General features: G+C 38.4%; 1 protein-coding gene across 1 annotated transcript in view; it reads left to right on the top strand.

The window, feature by feature from the left end:
• The window catches only part of LMTK2 (lemur tyrosine kinase 2), an 87356-nt gene that overhangs the window by 44423 nt on the left and 25533 nt on the right, over window positions 1–17400 (top strand). Inside the window, exons 6-7 of the mRNA XM_084640520.1 lie at window positions 150–237; window positions 11408–11541. Of these exons, the coding sequence (XP_084496646.1) occupies window positions 150–237; window positions 11408–11541 (222 nt within the window). The remainder of the gene's footprint in view (window positions 1–149; window positions 238–11407; window positions 11542–17400) is intronic.

The raw sequence follows: 17400 nt of genomic DNA, 5'->3' as shown, positions 1-17400 counted from the left end.
TCTTATACTGTTTCTGTGTGGATTTACATCTGACTTTCAAAAGCGAAAACTGAGATGCATAGTGGATAGTACTATTCCATCATGTTAGAGCTATTAATGTGTACTGCTTTCTTTCTGACTTAAAATAATCTGTTTGTATTTTATTATAGCATTCTTCAGCATCCAAATATACTGCAGTGTATTGGGCAGTGTGTGGAAGCCATCCCATATCTTCTGGTGTTTGAGTTGTGTGACTTAGTAAGTAAACTTAATAGTGAAAATCGTAAATTTAGTAATAGTTAGAAAATATTGTTTTCTTTAGAGTATGTTTTAAGAGGTTTTTGTGAACCTAATTATTGAAACCACCTGTTCGAGGAATATTTCAGAAATGAAGAGTCAAATGAAGGTATTTTAAAAGGTAAATAACATTTATTTACTTTTTTCAGTTACTGACCACAAAAGCAATATTTGTTTATACTTAGCTCTCTAAGGTCAGGATTTGACTTCTAGTTCGTTGTGGGACTTTCTAAAGAAGAAAATTATTATACAGAAAGTAAGTGTTGCCACTTTGTTCTTCCTGGACAACAGAATTGTTAGTATATCACATTTTGAAAAAAAAAAAAACAACCCCCTGCTAATTCTATGCATGAATGAGGCAGAGGTCCTGTGGGGGTGGAGGTAGGGAAGGAAAGGGTGAAGTACAGGATCATCTAACTGAAGACTGGTATCCTAATGCATAAGCCCGAGGGAATCAAATAAAGGTTGCACAGGTAACCTTAATACATACATTTCCTAACTTTTGAGAATTTGAGTTTAGTGTTAACATTCTTTTAATGTCATTTATTAATGTAACTTCTTAAATTAAGAACTTTAAAATTTAAAAAAAATTAATTCAATAAGGTGGAAATCTGTTAACACTTCATATGGATTTTTGTCAGGGTTTGGGATCTTCAGATCCACAACACAGTTCTTAGGCTTCTAACTGATAGAATAGAAGGCTGTTATCTTTCTTGTGGATTTGGCACTAGAAGGACATGGTGATGAGATTCCCCAGTCGGTTTCACAGCAGTTTGTTAGCAAAAGAATGTTGAGACTCGGGAATAGTAGGCTCAATTTCAGGTTCTGTAGGGAAGGGTTCTCTTATGGTTAACAGACTCTTCTGTCCCTGCCCCTCAATCTCTCCCTGTCCATTTCTACTCCTATTTTTTCTGGTTTCTGCCCCTCTTGTTCCTGCACAGTTGGCTTTCCCCTCTGATCCTATCCTTCCTGCCCCCAACATTCTCTCTTCCCCCTTGCCCCTCTACGTTCAAATCAGGCAGCTTCCTCTTTCTCCATGCTGTGAGGGTGGCAGCAGGTGGAGCATTGAGAGCATAGGAAAGACAGTCTTCACTGGTCTCCGTTCCAGTTTTTGCTGCTACAGTAGCCATTGGCAGTGGGAAGAGCAGTTGCAGAGAAGGTTCTGCTTAGTCCTGGTAACCCTGGGTTAGAACATGTTTGGTCTCTGTGGGTATGGTGTGTGCACAGTCTGGTTGGAATGTAGCTGCTGTTAGGAAATGGAGCGTACTCAGTGAAAAACAGAATCTTTGGAGAATCTAGCTGCATAACTCTAGCTAGCCTATGCTGAGCATGTGCAAACGGAGATTTCAGAGGCTTATAAACTGCCCAAAGGTAAGCATATTTTTTATTGGCACGTTCCTAATGCCGGTATGACCTCCTTGCGAAACTTCAGTTCCCTGTTCCAAAATATGGAAAGTTAGAGCTTCTCAGATGCTTTTTTTACTCAATTTTTTTTAATATGGGCAAAGCAACTTATTTTTCCGTAAATTTATTTTTGGAAACGTATGAACCATTTTCCATAAATTTCCCAGAAAAATTCAGCCTGAGGTAGATACGGGTTGAAATTTTCTGTGCCCAAATGACTAATTTGGCAAAGTTGCAAGCAACTGAAAACAACTGTGTAATGGACAAGGAGCTGCTATGTAATAATCTAAGAATACTGAGATGTAACAATTTTATGAACACTCTGTGACCTTGTCAGTGAAGTCAAGTTGTTTGTATACTGGGTTCTAGGACTTCCCTGTGTGAATTCATTGATCTAGCTTAAGTGACTGGGGAAGAACAAACAGGAAGGCAACACAGTAGCTCCCTGTTTAAGCAACCTTGGACAAAACACTTCCAGGGTCAGGGCCAATTACAGAACTATGCTGTATTTCTAGGCCCCTGGCCAAAGTGACACAGCTGTTCTATCAGTATTCTGAATGAAGAGACCAAAAGAACAGTAAACAGTTTAAAAAACCTTTCTGAGGAAATGGGAAGGTGGTGGTGGTAGAGGGGAGGAGTCCGTTGTCAACAGCTGTTAGGGGGACAGGTTGATACAGAGAGACTCTGTAGGAGAGTCTAAGAGAGTTGGATTTTTTCCCCCAGGTTCCAGGGAATGGTAAGCCTTGCAGACAGATGGACAGGGCAAACATAGGGGTTTAAAGGATTGTGGTTTCAAAGAATTCCTAAATTTCATTGCAAAATGTATGAAGGCAGAAATAGACTCAAGTGTGCATATATAATTTACATCAAAAGTAAATCTTCCAGAAGCAATAAAGTAGTGATTAGGCTTTGCTTGTAAAATTTTCATTGTTAATCAGTTTTACCAGTATAAAATTCTTTCCCTAAAAGCTCAGTGCACAAGTATGATTGTATTCACATTAATTGATGCAAGCAATTTCAAACAGAATAGCAGGGTGAACCTATGACTTTTCTCAGAGGAAATGCTAGTTAACCTCCAAAGATGACTACACTGTTTTAATCATTGGCTTTTTTGCTCAGATTGTATTCGCTGGATTTAAATAAATTGAGACACATGAATCCCTGATAGAATATCAGTCATCTTTTCTCTTTATAGAAAAATGATTTGAGTTTAGAAGAAAGTTGCGTTTTACACTGCTTATGTTAACACAAATAAACACATAATCAGCCCTTACTGCCATATTTCTGAGTAGTTAAATTATTTAACTTGACTTTAAAAATTACTCAATCTTAAAATGTACAAGTTGCCCTACTTCACTTAGTACAGAAATATTCTTTTATACTCTCGTTTGGTTTGAGACTTAACAGTTAATGCCAGAATTTATCATGGTCCAGTAGAAGGTAATCCAGAGAAGGATTTTACTTATAGGGGATAAAATAAACTTTCAGCTTAATTGCAGCCAGTAAGCTTGACAGCCAAAAAAGTGGCTTTCATAAACCTGAATGCAGTTAAATTATCTCATTGACATGGAAAAAAACACGTGCTGGTTTCTGTTCCAAGCAAACTAAAAATTGTATCTAGAAGATAGAGTAATAAATGTATAATTAAAATATATAGTAAATTAAAATTAAACAAGGCTTGCCTGTATAATTTGAGTTTTTCAGACTGAATATCTAGACTACCTGGCGGAGTTCTGACCTCTAGGGTAGGGTTCTATGTATTGTGATTTTCTTTTTTTTTAATTCACTGAGAATACTTATGTGCTAGATGCCAGACAGGCAAATAAGATGTGGTCCCTACACCAGAGATCTTACAGTTAATCAGACATCATAAGGGAAGAGGTAAGGATAATGAAAAACAAGATTTACTACTTCAAGAACATATGTGCGGTACTATTAAACTAATTTCTCAGTCTCATGCCTGTTTAGATGGTGAGGTGGGGGAAGAGGCTAGGGAGTGAGGATTAAAAGGCAGTAAGATTTGGAGTGAGGGTGGTGGAGTGGTGAGAGTGGAGAGGGGAATATGGGATGGGTGAGGAAGGGCCTCAGGGATTGGAGTTCTGTGATTGTAGCAGTCCAAAGAAAACTCAAGTATAGATATCAGTTCTGATATCCAGAGTCTGCTATTCTAGAAGCTGCTTCTACTGCTGTGGCTGCAGTAGAAACTGCTGGTGGAATTTCTGGGCAGTTTAGGCAGATATAGAAAAGGTGGCAGGCCCTGCACTAGCCTTGTCCCCAGATGACTGCTGCTAGGTGTACATGGGTATTTGCAATGACTTGAACCTTGCATACTCTGCCATTCAAGTTTCCTCAGTTCCCATTGTGGTCCTGGCAAGGTTGGTGGCTAGAGTCATTGGTGCCTTGAGTGGCTTCATGTGGGTCTAGTGGGAGGCAATATATTATATATACTATAGCAATATCATCCGCAGTAAAATCCTTCACTTTGTTACTAGTATTTGTGAAAATGTGTGAAATTCTAGTCAATAGAAAATAAATTTCCTGTGTTAACATCTGCATGAAGAGGAAACTGATTTCTAGCAATAAGATGCAAATCATGTTTGATGCAGGAACTGTTATGCTTTCAGAAATTACCTGAAGTGACTATCCTTTCTGGGGGTGAGAATTAATCCATTGTTCATGGCCCTTCTGGCAGTAACGTGTCTTTGTGATAGAGCTATTAAATTTATTTTACCTTACTCCTTTTACAAAACTGAAAAGGAAGCAAATGAACACTCTGAAAACGTGTAAATTTACATGGGTGGCTGGGTAAAGAGATTAAATCCTAATTTTCACTTTGTAACATAAAGAATTAAAGCCAACTTCTTTAAAATAGTTACTGTAGAAGAAGTATGTGCTTAATATATGTTACTTCATCTTAAATGATCCTGTAATAGTTTACATGATACTTTGGGTGCAGTCTTCTGATCTATAATTACTTAATGGTAAAATGGTTACTGTCTTAAGATGGTGCCAAGTTAGTATAGTAGCCAGCTTATTTACCTTAATATATTACCAGCCAGATGCAGCCAACTTTTTGTTAGCACAGCAAATCCTTTAATAGAATGACCTAAATTATGAGCAAAGAAAACTTTAGAATAAGTGGAGTTACAATTTGTATTGTGAGGTTGGCTTACCTGTCAAAATCTACTTCTGCAGAAACTCTCTCTCGGAGCCTACGAGTTTCATGAGCAAATGAGGTCAGCAGCAGTCTACAGTTATTTGAAGTGCTCTGCATGTGCTTAGAACATTGTGTTGCCGGTGAAGTCTCAAATAGTTGGAGTCACAAAAAGAGCAGCCTTCCACTGACAGTCATTTTTAAAACTTCAGAAGCTAGGTTATTTGTTTTTACAGATATCTTAATCTTTCAGTGTATGAGATTCAGGACTCTCAATTGTGATTAAATTCTAATGCTTGTGTTTTTCCACAAGTCTTATTTAATAAACTTAACTTTCCTTAGGACTGTGAAAATCATCTTTCCCCCATGCCTTTTGATGCAGTCAAATGCTGAGCACCTCTTCGTTTTGTCACAAACTGTCAGCTGAGTACACTACCTGTTGAGAAGTAGCAGCAAAATGGCAGCATTCATTGAAATAAATTAACATGATTCACAGTGAGATCTAAGCTGACCAGGGACAACCTGAATTTTCAGAACTTTTTATTAGTAAATGCACAATGCTGTAGTGGCATAAAGGCTTTATAAGTATGTTTGGGATGGCTACATTACTTAGAGTGCTAAAGCCATGATTACGTAATGCGTGTCATCCCAGATGAATCCCAGGAAAGTCATTATACAGCCACATACAAGTTGTTTTTGTGTCCTCCTTTACTGATACTTTTTATATTGCTGCTTGGAAGGTAGATTGCCAGAGTGCTTGTCTAGATGGAGAGTCAGTACATGGCTGTAAATTTACAGTGCACTAGCATGTGGTGCCCGAACTGTCTGTGTGGACCCTGCTACTGCACATTAAAAGTTCACTAGTGCTTATTGATCTGAGATCAAAGCACACTAAGGAACTTCTAGAGCATGGCAGTAGAGTCCACATGGATGGTTAGTATGTGGCACGCTAATGTACTGTAGATTACCCCCTAGCTTGCTGTGCACTGACTCTCCCTTTTGATAAGCCCTTAATTACTGTGTACAGTGACAAACTAAAATGCATTTTAAAATGCATTTTAAACTGACTTAAAATAGCTCATCTATAAAACATTGTTTTATGTAAAACATATATAGCTAAATTATTTACTAAATGAGAGCCCCATAGTCCATTTTTCTCCCTAAATTTTAAAAATGGGTATCAGAAACTCCTATTCAGTGCACTTGAGAGACAATCTAGGACTTTAATCCAACTGGAGCAAACCGTAAATGAACAGTTGCTGTCATTCTGAATGATAGTTTCACAAAGAACATATTGACTGTTATTCTTGCAGCTTGCTGCCATCTAGAGCTAGCTAGGCAGTTCTGTTCAATGCTTTTTTAACATGTAATTTGAAACTGAATTGTATAAGTGAGGATGCTGTTTTCCTAGTGAACTAAATTTTAGTTTGTGTGTATGTTTTCACTGGCAAGGTAAACAGTGTATATATTGACATATGCATCCTATCTTTGAGATATAATCCACATATCAAATTATGGTTTGAGTAGCAGCGGTGTTAGTCTGTATTCACAAAAAGAAAAGGCGTGCTTGTGGCACTTTCGAGACTAACAAATTTATTTGAGCATAAGCTTTCGTGAGCTACAGTTTACTTCATCGGATGCTGTAGCTCACGAAAGCTTATGCTCAAATTTGTTAGTCTCTAAGGTGCCACAAGTACTCCTTTTCTTTATATCAAATTAAAACAATTGTCTAATCATACATTTAACTGTTCTAAAAGACTAATTCTATAGCATGATGAAAATATCAAATATTTCAAACTTTATGAAATTAGCAATTGAAAACAGGGCAGAAGAAGAGATTATAATGAAGGACCCAATGTACCCATAATAGAAAAGCTACAGATTGCTTTAATTGTAAATAGTTATACTGATTTAAAACAAAGGATTTATACTAAACTTATTGTAAAAGCAAATGTGGATAGAATAGCAACTTGTACTGTAGACATAATTTTGATGTCCAGATTATTTAAAGTAATGTGTTTTAAACAGGGATGGCAGCTGCTTATTTTTTTACTTATTTAGTAAGTTCTCCATTGCCACATCATTTGTCATGCAGTATTAGATGAAAATAACATGTTAGTAATCTCTTTCATAACCTGTATGTTCATGAGACCATGCATGAATGCCTAGGAAGGAGTACTGTACAAAGAGATCTGGGGGTCATAGTGGATCACAAGCTAAATATGAGTGAACAGTATAACACTGTTGCAAAAAAAGCAAACATTCTGGGATGTATTAGCCAGAGTATTGTAAGCAAGACACGAGAAGTAATTCTTCTGCTGTACTCTGTGCTGGTTAGGCCTGTACTGGAGTATTATGTTCAGTTCTGGGCGCAGTATTTCAGGCAAGATGTGGACAAATTGGAGGAAGTTCAGAGAAGAGCAACAAAAACTATTAAAGGTCTAGAAAACCTGACCTATGAGAGATGATTGAAAAAATTTGAGTTTGTTTAGTCTGGGGAAGAGAAGACTGAGAGGGGACATAACAGTTTTCCAGTACATAAAAGGTTGTTACAAGGAGGGAGAAAAATTGTTCTCGTTAATCTCTGAAGATAGGACAAGAAGCAATGGGCTAAAACTGCAGCAAGGAAGGTGGTTTAGGTTGGACATTAGGAAAAACTTTCTAACTCTCAGGGTGGGTTAAGCATGGAATAAATTGCCAAGGGAGGTTGTGGAATCTCCATCTTTGGGAGATTTTTTAAGAGCAGGTTAGTCAAACACGTGTTAGGGATAGTCTAGATAATACTTAGTCCTGCCATGAGTGCTGCGGACTAGACTAGATGACCTCTCGAGGTCCTACGATTTTATGTGCTACTTTCCTTAACTTGTGCATTCATATAACATATAACCAGTTAAGATCTTTGAGTAAATTAATTCTAGTGACCTTTCAGCAGAAGTATGAATATAAGTCTATGCTGCATTCCTGGCTGTGTTCCAAATGAGTCATTATGTAGGAGTATCTTACCTTCTGCAGGACTGGAGCAGTGTGCACACCCAGCATTGTTCTAGGATATGCCTATAAAAGACTATCGTAACATAGTTATGTCAGCATATCTATGTTGGCATAGCCCCATATTGTAGATGCAGTCTCCACTGACAGAAGGGGTTTTTTCTGTCAGTGTATGAATACCACTTCCCTGGAAATTAACTGTTGATGGATGCCCAATGAAGCGAGCTGTAGCTCACGAAAGGTTATGCTCAAATAAATTGGTTAGTCTCTAAGGTGCCACAAGTCCTCCTTTTCTTTTTCGAATACAGACTAACACGGCTGCTACTCTGAAACCTTTTAATACTAAGTCATTAGTGTTGTTTGCCCAAACCCGTATGAATCACTAAAATGTTTTGAGTTGATAAGGTATTGTTTGGCTTGGTATTGTTTTTTATGTATCTTTGTATTATCACTTGCCTGTTGACAGTGTTAGCTGATGCTGAGACCTTTGCTTTGCTTTGCATAAATCTCTAATCAAGAGTTTATAGAGATCATTTGCACTGACTTTCATTTTTTGGAAACAAACCAGGTTGATATATATGAAGTTTAGAGGACTGCAAGTACCAGTGTTTTGAAAGATGAAACTTGATCAGGCACAGTCTTTAAAGATCAGCAGCTGAGAAGGGCTTAGTTTTGTTTACTGTCTCTTTTCCTGGAAGATGCGTTTGTGATTAGTCCTAAAATGATAAATACCAGACAAGTATTTGGATTTAATAACAATTGTAGTGCAGCTTAGTGTTGAAGTTGCAACTTCATATCTTTATAAACAAGATAAATGTATTTTTGTGCTAGAAATGAAACTTTAAATGGTCACCTTAAAATGTAGGTGATATTGGCTCAGTGGATTATAGAACTATGGTTGGGTTAGTATTATATACTGCTGTGAAGGACAGTTTCCCTTTTACACCAGCTCTTCATCCAATCTGCATTCCCCCTTCCCAGCAGGCTCCTTGCCCACCCTTCCATGTCCCATCCCATCTCCCTTCCTCTGCAGCTCCTAGTCTGTCTTAGGAGGCTCCTTGTCTCAGTATACTCCCTGGTCTATTTTTTTGTTCCCTCCGTATTGAAATCAGGCTGGTTTGTCCTCCATGCTGACTGGGGTCCAGCAGGGGAGAGTCATTGAGAGCAAAAGAGAAGCAGTGCCCATCCCAGAGTGGCCGTTATAGGGAAAGACCCCTGCTTGGTTCTAGAGTCTTGCAACCCAACCCAAATCGGATTGCAAGTGTTGGGTCCAGGTTGGGTCAGGTGAGAAAACAACTGGACCCAATCTGGTCGGTGTGATGGTGGTGCATGTCCTGCTGGCTGCTGACATCTTGCTATGTTGTGTGCACTGCAGAGTGAGTGTGCCGAGGAGTCTCAGCACCTCTTTCTCTGCAGTACACGCAGCGCAGCAGGGGTGGTAGATGGGAGGAACAGGGCACGCAGCCACCATTGGGACAACCGCATGGGCAGGAGGTGACAATAGCACTGACTTAGGTTCATGGGGAAGAATTGAGTCATGTGGGCTTGGGTCTGGGCTGGGCTTAAAAATTAGTCCCCAGCAGAGCTCTAGTTTGCTCCTGTAGCATGCTCAGTCATTATGCAATAGTGCATGTGCAGTCTGGTCAATGCTAGAAGCTGAGAGAGGCTCCAATATGCTCAGCGTAAATGGAATCTTATAGAAGTATAGGGCTGGAAGGGACCTGGAGAGGTCATCTAGTCCACACACCTCCATGTTAAGGCAAGACTGAGTATACTTAAGACCGTCTGTGGCAGGAGTTTGTCTAATCTCTTTTTAAATTCTTGGTACTTAACTTTGCATATAGTTAAAAAATTTTTCCTAATCTCTTCCCTAAATCTCCCTTGCTGCAATTTAAGCCATTTACTTCTTATCCTACCTTGAGTGAACATAAAGAACAACGGATCACAGTCCTTAACACATCTGATGACTATTATCTGGTTCTCCCTGCAGTCCTCTTTTTTTCCAAGATAAAACCTACTCAGTTTTTTAACCTTTCCTCATAGATCATGTTTTCTATAGTTGGCTGTTGTGCCTTATATATTGTCACTTTGAGAATCTGCCGGCTCTCCTGAACTCCTTTTTCCCTCAGATTTTGTTCCCATGGAACCCTACCTAACAGTCCTCGGAATTTGTTAGTTTGGTTTTTTGAAGTGCTTTGGAGATTTTAGCTGCTAAAATCAAAGAAGTCTCTACTTATCACATGTGAATTGCAATTTTTCAAAGGCTTGTAACTTGACCAAATTTTTAGGCACTTTTTCACATGGGTGGCAAAGTCACATACCTGACACACAAGCTACTGCCAAATTTCAAGTCACTGCTCCAAAGCATATGGTACAGAGCTGTTTTTAAAAAAGGTCCCCAGAATTTAAGATGGACAAACATACTTCTACCTTAGCCTCCTTCTTGGGAACACGTGAACCATTTTGGCTGAAATTATTTGGAAAACTTCAGTGTAAGGCAGACACCTGGGCATCTAAAATTTCAGCTCAAGTGGTTAGTCTGGCAAAGTTATAAATAACTGCAACGGGATCTTGTAATGGGAAGAATTAGGCAGGCTTAGTAGGTGGTGCTGCCAGCCCCACCTGAAATGAATTACTCTGTGCTTTTTACCTGTTTGTTGAATTGAATCTTATTGTGGTATACCAAAGACTCTATAGCACTGCAAAGCCTGGTGCTGATAACTCTCTGAATCCAAACGTAAGAGCTATAGTGGCATTTTGGAGAGATTTAGACTTTCACCTTTATTACTGGATACAATTACTGTATTCTTGCTTCTGGACACTTCTGATAAACTGGTTAATTTTGTTTGAATGTTTAGGAACACACATTAATTATTGTAAACTCTTTTCTCAATTGCAAAATGACTCTCTTTCTAGCAGAGTTTATGGCAAGGACTCTACCATTTTTATATGATTTCCTTTGTTACATCTGATCCAAACTCATAAATCAAACCAGATGGAGCCCTCCGATGGGCACATTCACCTGTGTATCATTTATTCACCATATCACTTAAGTTCCATCCACATGCTGCCCTCCTGTGATGCCTGAATTCTCACTAGGAATGTGGCAAATAAGGCATGCAATTGACATTGAAAGAACTGGCCAATTGGGGACCGCTTGTCTTTCCCCACTTCCAAGGTCAGCTCTGCTGGTTTGCAGAATATTGTCTTTAGATGGCTTCACACCAATCTCTTTGTGGTAGCACAAGGCCATCAAGCCATATTTTTCATTTTAAGTATTATTGCTGTTCATTGTATACATATGAAAAAGTGATCTAGAGTGTTAACTACTGAATGACTTGAAATGAAATACCCTTAAAAGAAAAGTACCATATGCCTTAGATGCCTTCTGTAAGAATACCTGTAGAGACTTGAAACTTGATGAGGAGACTCTATATTAAGAACAAACTTATGTTTAAATACTAATAATAACCTTGTTCACTGATGAGGACCAAGTAATATGTCTTGTTGCTTCTTCATTAAGTATCTGGGTGCAAGCAGTGTACTAGATAGTTGATAAGAATTTCCATCTATTTTTGTTTACAGGGTGACCTAAAAACCTATCTCTGCAATGAGCAGGAGCATATTAATGGAGATTCACAAATAATGCTGCTACAGAGAATGGCGTGTGAGATCGCTGCTGGACTTGCCATAATGCATAAACATAATTTTGTGCATAGGTATGCTTTCCAAATAAATAAGAATGTTTGTTTTGTTATGCTGCACTCTAAAACTCATGCAGACTTTTCTTTGTGTCATGATTGAAATAAAAGCAATATGTATCAAAGTAAGAAATTTTAAGATATGATTCTGAATCAGTTAGATGATATTTTTCTTCATTAAGAAGGGTTATTTGTATTCATGGAGTTGGTAACTAAATTATAGTATTTAAATCCTATACCTGGAGCAGGATGATGTGGTTCCTCCCCCCATCCACCTCTGCCACATGTGTCACAAGTGGCGGAGGAGCCGGAGCCGAGCAGAGCCCGGGATCGGGGCAGGACCTGTGGCCAGTAAGGGACCCACTGCCCTGGGCGGCTTAGAGCTGGGTGGGCACCCCTGGTCCACCCCCCTCCCCGCGGCTGACCCGCCCCCCAGCCGCTCTGTCGGTTACTGTCTCCTCTGTGATGGTGGGGCCGGGTCTGAGATCGGGCTGGGGGCCCACGGGCAGGATGTACAGCCCCAAGCATCTCACTCCAAACGTTAAAGCTATAGCATTACGGATTCTTTTAACATTACCAGTATCAGTGGCTTCTGGTGAGCGCAGTTTCTCAAAACTGAAATTACTAAAAAATTATTTGAGGTCCACCATGTCTCAAAATAGTTTCGGGACTCGCATTAATTTCAATTTAAAGTACCATTGCAAAAAATATAGATTTCACTGAATTATTAAAAGACTATGCAAGTATAAAAACCAGAAAAATTCAGTTCATATAATTTTTTTTAATTTATGAGAAACTGGGCGCATTGGAAGACACTAACGTTTTTCATTACAGTGTATAGTTGAACCCAAATTGTTTGTAATTGTGATTTTGTTAAAATGAGTACACTAGTAGGAAATTGTTTTATTTCACTAACTACAAATTCTCTGTTTTCATTTTTTTAAATTTTAAACAGTCAACCCCCCCCCCTCAAAATATTGCAAAGTGCAAACGTGTAAAAGCCCCGCTTCCCCCCCAAAAGTGGGGAGGGCGGCCAAAAAATGTTTTGCTTGGGGCGGCAAAAAACCTAGAGCCGGCCCTGAACGCAAGCAGCCAGCAAAGGGGTGAAGTAGACATCTCTGCTGCCATGTGGAAGAGCTAGTTGTGCTCAAAAGAATTGAGTTTGAGTTTGGTTGAGCTCGGGTGCAGTGCTGTGTTGTATGAAGGAAATATGAGCATAATGGTTGTGTTCTCAGATGATCTGTGTGTCCACTTTAAGGGTCAACAGCTGCTTAAGTTGACTGTCCTGAGTAAGAATTTCAGAATCATTTTGTCTTAATGAATTCCCCCAAGACTTAGCATCTATATAAATAGTGTTGTCAATGAAGCTTATTAAATCTCATGATTCGAGACACTGCATACTGTCAAATTTTTGTCAAACTTTCTTACTGAAATCTTAACCCTAAAAATGACAGTTTATATAGTACAGTAGAAAATATATATGTCCCAAAACAGCATGGCCCAACTAGAGAATAAATGGAAGTAACTGCAAGGTAACTGCTTTCATATCATTTCAAAAATAGCTATCACTTTTTAAAAATCTCCAATTAAGTGCAAGACTTAGCTATAAAGCTGTATACTTTGTTATGAAAGCTCTTATAACTTGGAGCTTTAACTTGAACGCAACCATTAATCAGTTTCATTACTAAAATGGAGTAAACTGGTTAAGATTGCATTACAAGGAGAAAGGTTTGCATTAGATCCAATTATTTTTGCCATTTTTTGTTTGTAGGGTGAGGAGCTGAGGTTAATTGGTTTTGAGCCAAATTCAGCTTCAGTTTAAGCACGTGCAATTCCGCTTAATTTATAACAGACTTCTATAACATTTTCTTCGAATTACATTTTTACTTAGTTACCAGAGTTGAATAGCTAGAGTTTCAAAAGATTATATGAAGTAATCTGAAAGTGATCTATTCTGATTTTTTTTAAATCTTGGAAAAAGGAATAAAGAATTTTTCCTTTCCTTGCTGGCTGAACTGCACCTAGTGCAGGGAATAGTGTTTGAAAGTGGAACAGTGGAGATGTCAAACTGAAAAAACCCTCATCCATGTTTGATGATACTAAATGCAAGGGAACATCTTAAGAAACTAGATTAACTGAGGAGAGACTTGCTCCTGTGTGTGGTGTTCATACATTCTGAAATAGCAAATGTGGCAGTCTTTGAGTCCTGTCTACGATTCTGTAGCTGTAGTTCTAACATAACATGCCATTCCCGACCTTCATTGGCCAGAAGCCTGGGACTTTGTTCCTTAAATTGAAGATTTCCCATGCAACATGTTGCTTAAATGCCACTGGACCAATTCAACCCTGAATTTGAAGTGCTTCCATTGGTGTATTTGCAGTATTATAAATAGCATATGTAGCTCAAACATGCATCTTAAAATAAAGACAAACCGAGAGAATAGAAACCACTTTTTCTCTCGTTGAGTAAAGTAAACCTAAATGTAAAGATGGCCGTGAATGTAAATCTGTTACTCTGTTTATCTGATCTTTTCTACATGCTGAGAAAAGTAGGGGTTATTGAATTACACAACTCAAATAAATGGGCGGGTGTCACAACTGTTACAGGAATAGGATGAATATGCATTTTAAGTTAGGGGTCATTTGATATTTGATTTTTCCCCCCTAGTCTGTACCTGTGTGTCAGAATTAGTGAGGCATAGATAATTTGTAAGTTCATTCATACTACCAACGATATTACATAGTTGCATGCCAACTGCTGACTTGGTTTATGGAAGTACACAGTCTGTAAAATGTCAGGTTTGACTTAAGTACTTTCCCATTCCTATCTTATGACCTACAGGAAGTCTGTCAGTTTTATATTATACATTGTACCTGGCATGTGTGTGTCTGTTTTTGCTTACATTGAAATACATTGTCTAATGAAACATTTGAAATAATGGGATTTCTTTTCATTTTAACCCTTTTTGTTTCTATTGCTCTTTGATCTCCTCGGGTTAGAGGTCATCTTTTTTACTTTAAGTGTTAAACACATTGTGAGTGCGCCTGGAAATAATAATAAAATACTTAAAGTAAATAATAGATGACAATTTTTAAAATAATTTAAACTTTGTATTTAATTTACAGGCCCATACTGATTATCTTTATTTAAACTGCTTCGTATACACATGTTCATTAGTTTTACCAATACAGAATGTTACTCTTATCACCCAGGCAGATATATCAATTTATGAACAGACTTTCTTTTTCCCAGCTATCTGTATATCTACCATCTCTTGGCTTCAGAACAGAGCACTAGATACCAAATCTACTTGAAAGTGTTAACTATGGTGTAATCTTTTGCCAATGGAAAGAAAACTGTAAACAAGCTGGTTGTCTGAAAGGCAGCCCTGTGTTAGCTATTGCTTTGATGTGAAGATATGGAATGGGAATTACCTTGCTGTTGACGTTTTTGGATATGAGGAGACTATTAAACTGGTTGAACAGGAATTACTGAGGGCCAACTGGAGTGACTTCAGGAGGGAGACTAAGGAAGGGAATATTAAATATGAAAGGGGGTGTGGTTTAATTTGTGCTCAGTGTCTCCTCCTTTTACTAATTGGAATTTTGAGCATATAAAAATACATCTAATTCATTTTTGTTAACATTTGTAGAGAACCTCTTTATTAATGGCAGTAGGTCTGTGGATAAGACTATGACAAGACGTTTGGTTTAGGTGGAGTGATGTAACATTTGAATTGGTGCTCTGGAAGATAGGCTAATAGTTCGGGCAGAGTTCAGGCATGTGCTGGGCAAGTTCCCCACAAAGCTTAACCAGTACATCTCAGTCCTGACCTGAAATTCCCTTGCTATTCCTGTCCTGTGTTCTTTTTAATTAGACTGCCAATGTGCAAAATATGTGGTGATTCTATATGTGTAAATGTTCACTAAAGACAGAACTGAAATCACCAAATTTATTTTTGTTTGTGATCTAAGAAAGTACTATGCCTTGTTCTCCAGAGGTGGCGTATGTCTTGAGGATGCCTTTTGCACATGCATGAGTATGTTATGTTTCTGGGTGTTTGAGAGAGCAAAAGACCCTAAAAGTACCAAAACAAAATCCTTGCTCCTCTTTCCCAAAAAAGATGTGGCATGCTTCTTGAGCTCTAACCACAGACTGTGATTACTAAGTGTTAAAAACAGAACACAAGGCATCCATTTCTCAGATAAGGTAATCAGGTGCCAAAGGCATGTATATATTCGGATACTTTAACAGAGTTTTTGGTCCAGTCTCTTCAGCATCCCAAGTAGTGCTTAAACTGTGGATTTTCATGACTGGGATGGGGGGAGAGCACACAATGAATTTTTAGTATTTGCATGTTGTTAATACTTTATTTTAGTTTGGTAGTAGCAGTGGTAGATCCAGAAAGTATAATGTTCCCAAAACCTTTCCGGGAGGTGTTACTGATCCTCAGCTTGAGCTGACTCACAGTATTCTTTGCTTGCAAGAACTTAAAAAAATTAAGGGCCACGATTGCTTCAGTTTAGAGGATATGGGGAAATAACTTGGCACCAGAATATTTTGAAGATGTGTAATATGCAGCAAAATACCAGATTTTTTTGGTTGGTTCCAAGGCTGGAATACTTCTAATAATAGGAATTTCCATTTATTCTGATGTTTGCTCCCAGGGTTTGCACTGTAGTCCTGGTAGTTGTGAGAAGAATATGCATATGTTCATGGATTTTGTTTGGATAACTTTGGTCAAGGTTATCGCAGTTGCTTCAAGGTCATAAGAACCTTGACCAATTTGATTCTTCACTATTAAGTGAAGAAAAACACTATGTTTAGTGCTCTCCCAATTTCTTACCATCTTCTGGATCCAGTTCAGTAACCAGCTGGGATAGTAATAGAAACATAGGAAAAGATGACTAGGATCAGAGGTAGTGACAATGCACTGCCAGTCATAAGTAGTGTAAGGCTTAGGTCAGGATGTATCCTGTGAAGGCCTAGTAACTTAGGTTAAACCAAACACCTGCCCTGTATTTAATAAATAGCATCCTGTCCTAGTAGGACTAATGTAGAAACTAAGTGGAAGGTGGGCATTGTGCTTAGACTTCTTGTCTGAACAAGCAAAGACAGAAATCAAGAACTTAAATGATGTTAAGCTGGCCATCACCACCATCTCTTATCTATTCAAATCTCCACCTTGCACAATCTCAACAAGACAGCCAGTTGACTGAGACAAATGGTCCTCCCAGATGAATGGTAATTCAGCTGATAGGTCTTTTAACAGATTTGCATCATCTGGAGATCTGTCACTTGACCTGTTCTTAACCTAGGTACAAGATGGTCCAGAGTGTGTTTTGGTGGTGGTTTTTTTTTTTTTTTTTTTTTTTTTTGCATTAGTTACTGCAAGCCATTGATGTTAACAGTAGTTTATCTAGTAAGGTATTCAGTCTGAGATATTTTTCCTTTTCCCAGCTGCACTTATTCTGTTGGTTCCCAAAAAGATCCATAGTATCAGTGGGATTCTCATTTTCAGACTGTAGCCCTAGTTATGAAGTATTCTTGCAACATAACTGCATGTCTCAGTGCAAAAGAAAGACCTTAGTCCAACTTTCCTAGTTTTCTTACATAATCTTTCTGGTGGGAAAAGTTATGATGACCATTTCAAAGGTATGATGTATGAAGTAGGGCCAGGAATAAAATGGTGGTATTCCAAATTATTTATTGAATGAAATACTCTGTTGCCACTCCAAGACTTCCTACTAGCTCTGGATAAAGGACTAGCTGTTGAAGATTTTTCTATAGTGATCAGTAGCAATGCTAATAGGACTAATTTTCTCTGGGTTGCCTTTTGCCATTGGAGCTGTAGTGGCTGGACTGCTGTGTGGAGA

Source organism: Lepidochelys olivacea, assembly GCF_965140295.1.
Source record: "Lepidochelys olivacea isolate rLepOli2 genome assembly, chromosome: 10".
In the NCBI taxonomy this organism is placed as follows: Eukaryota; Metazoa; Chordata; order Testudines; family Cheloniidae; genus Lepidochelys; species Lepidochelys olivacea.
The sequence above is the reverse complement of the archived record's forward strand: the minus strand, read 5'-3'. Positions and strand labels throughout refer to the sequence as shown.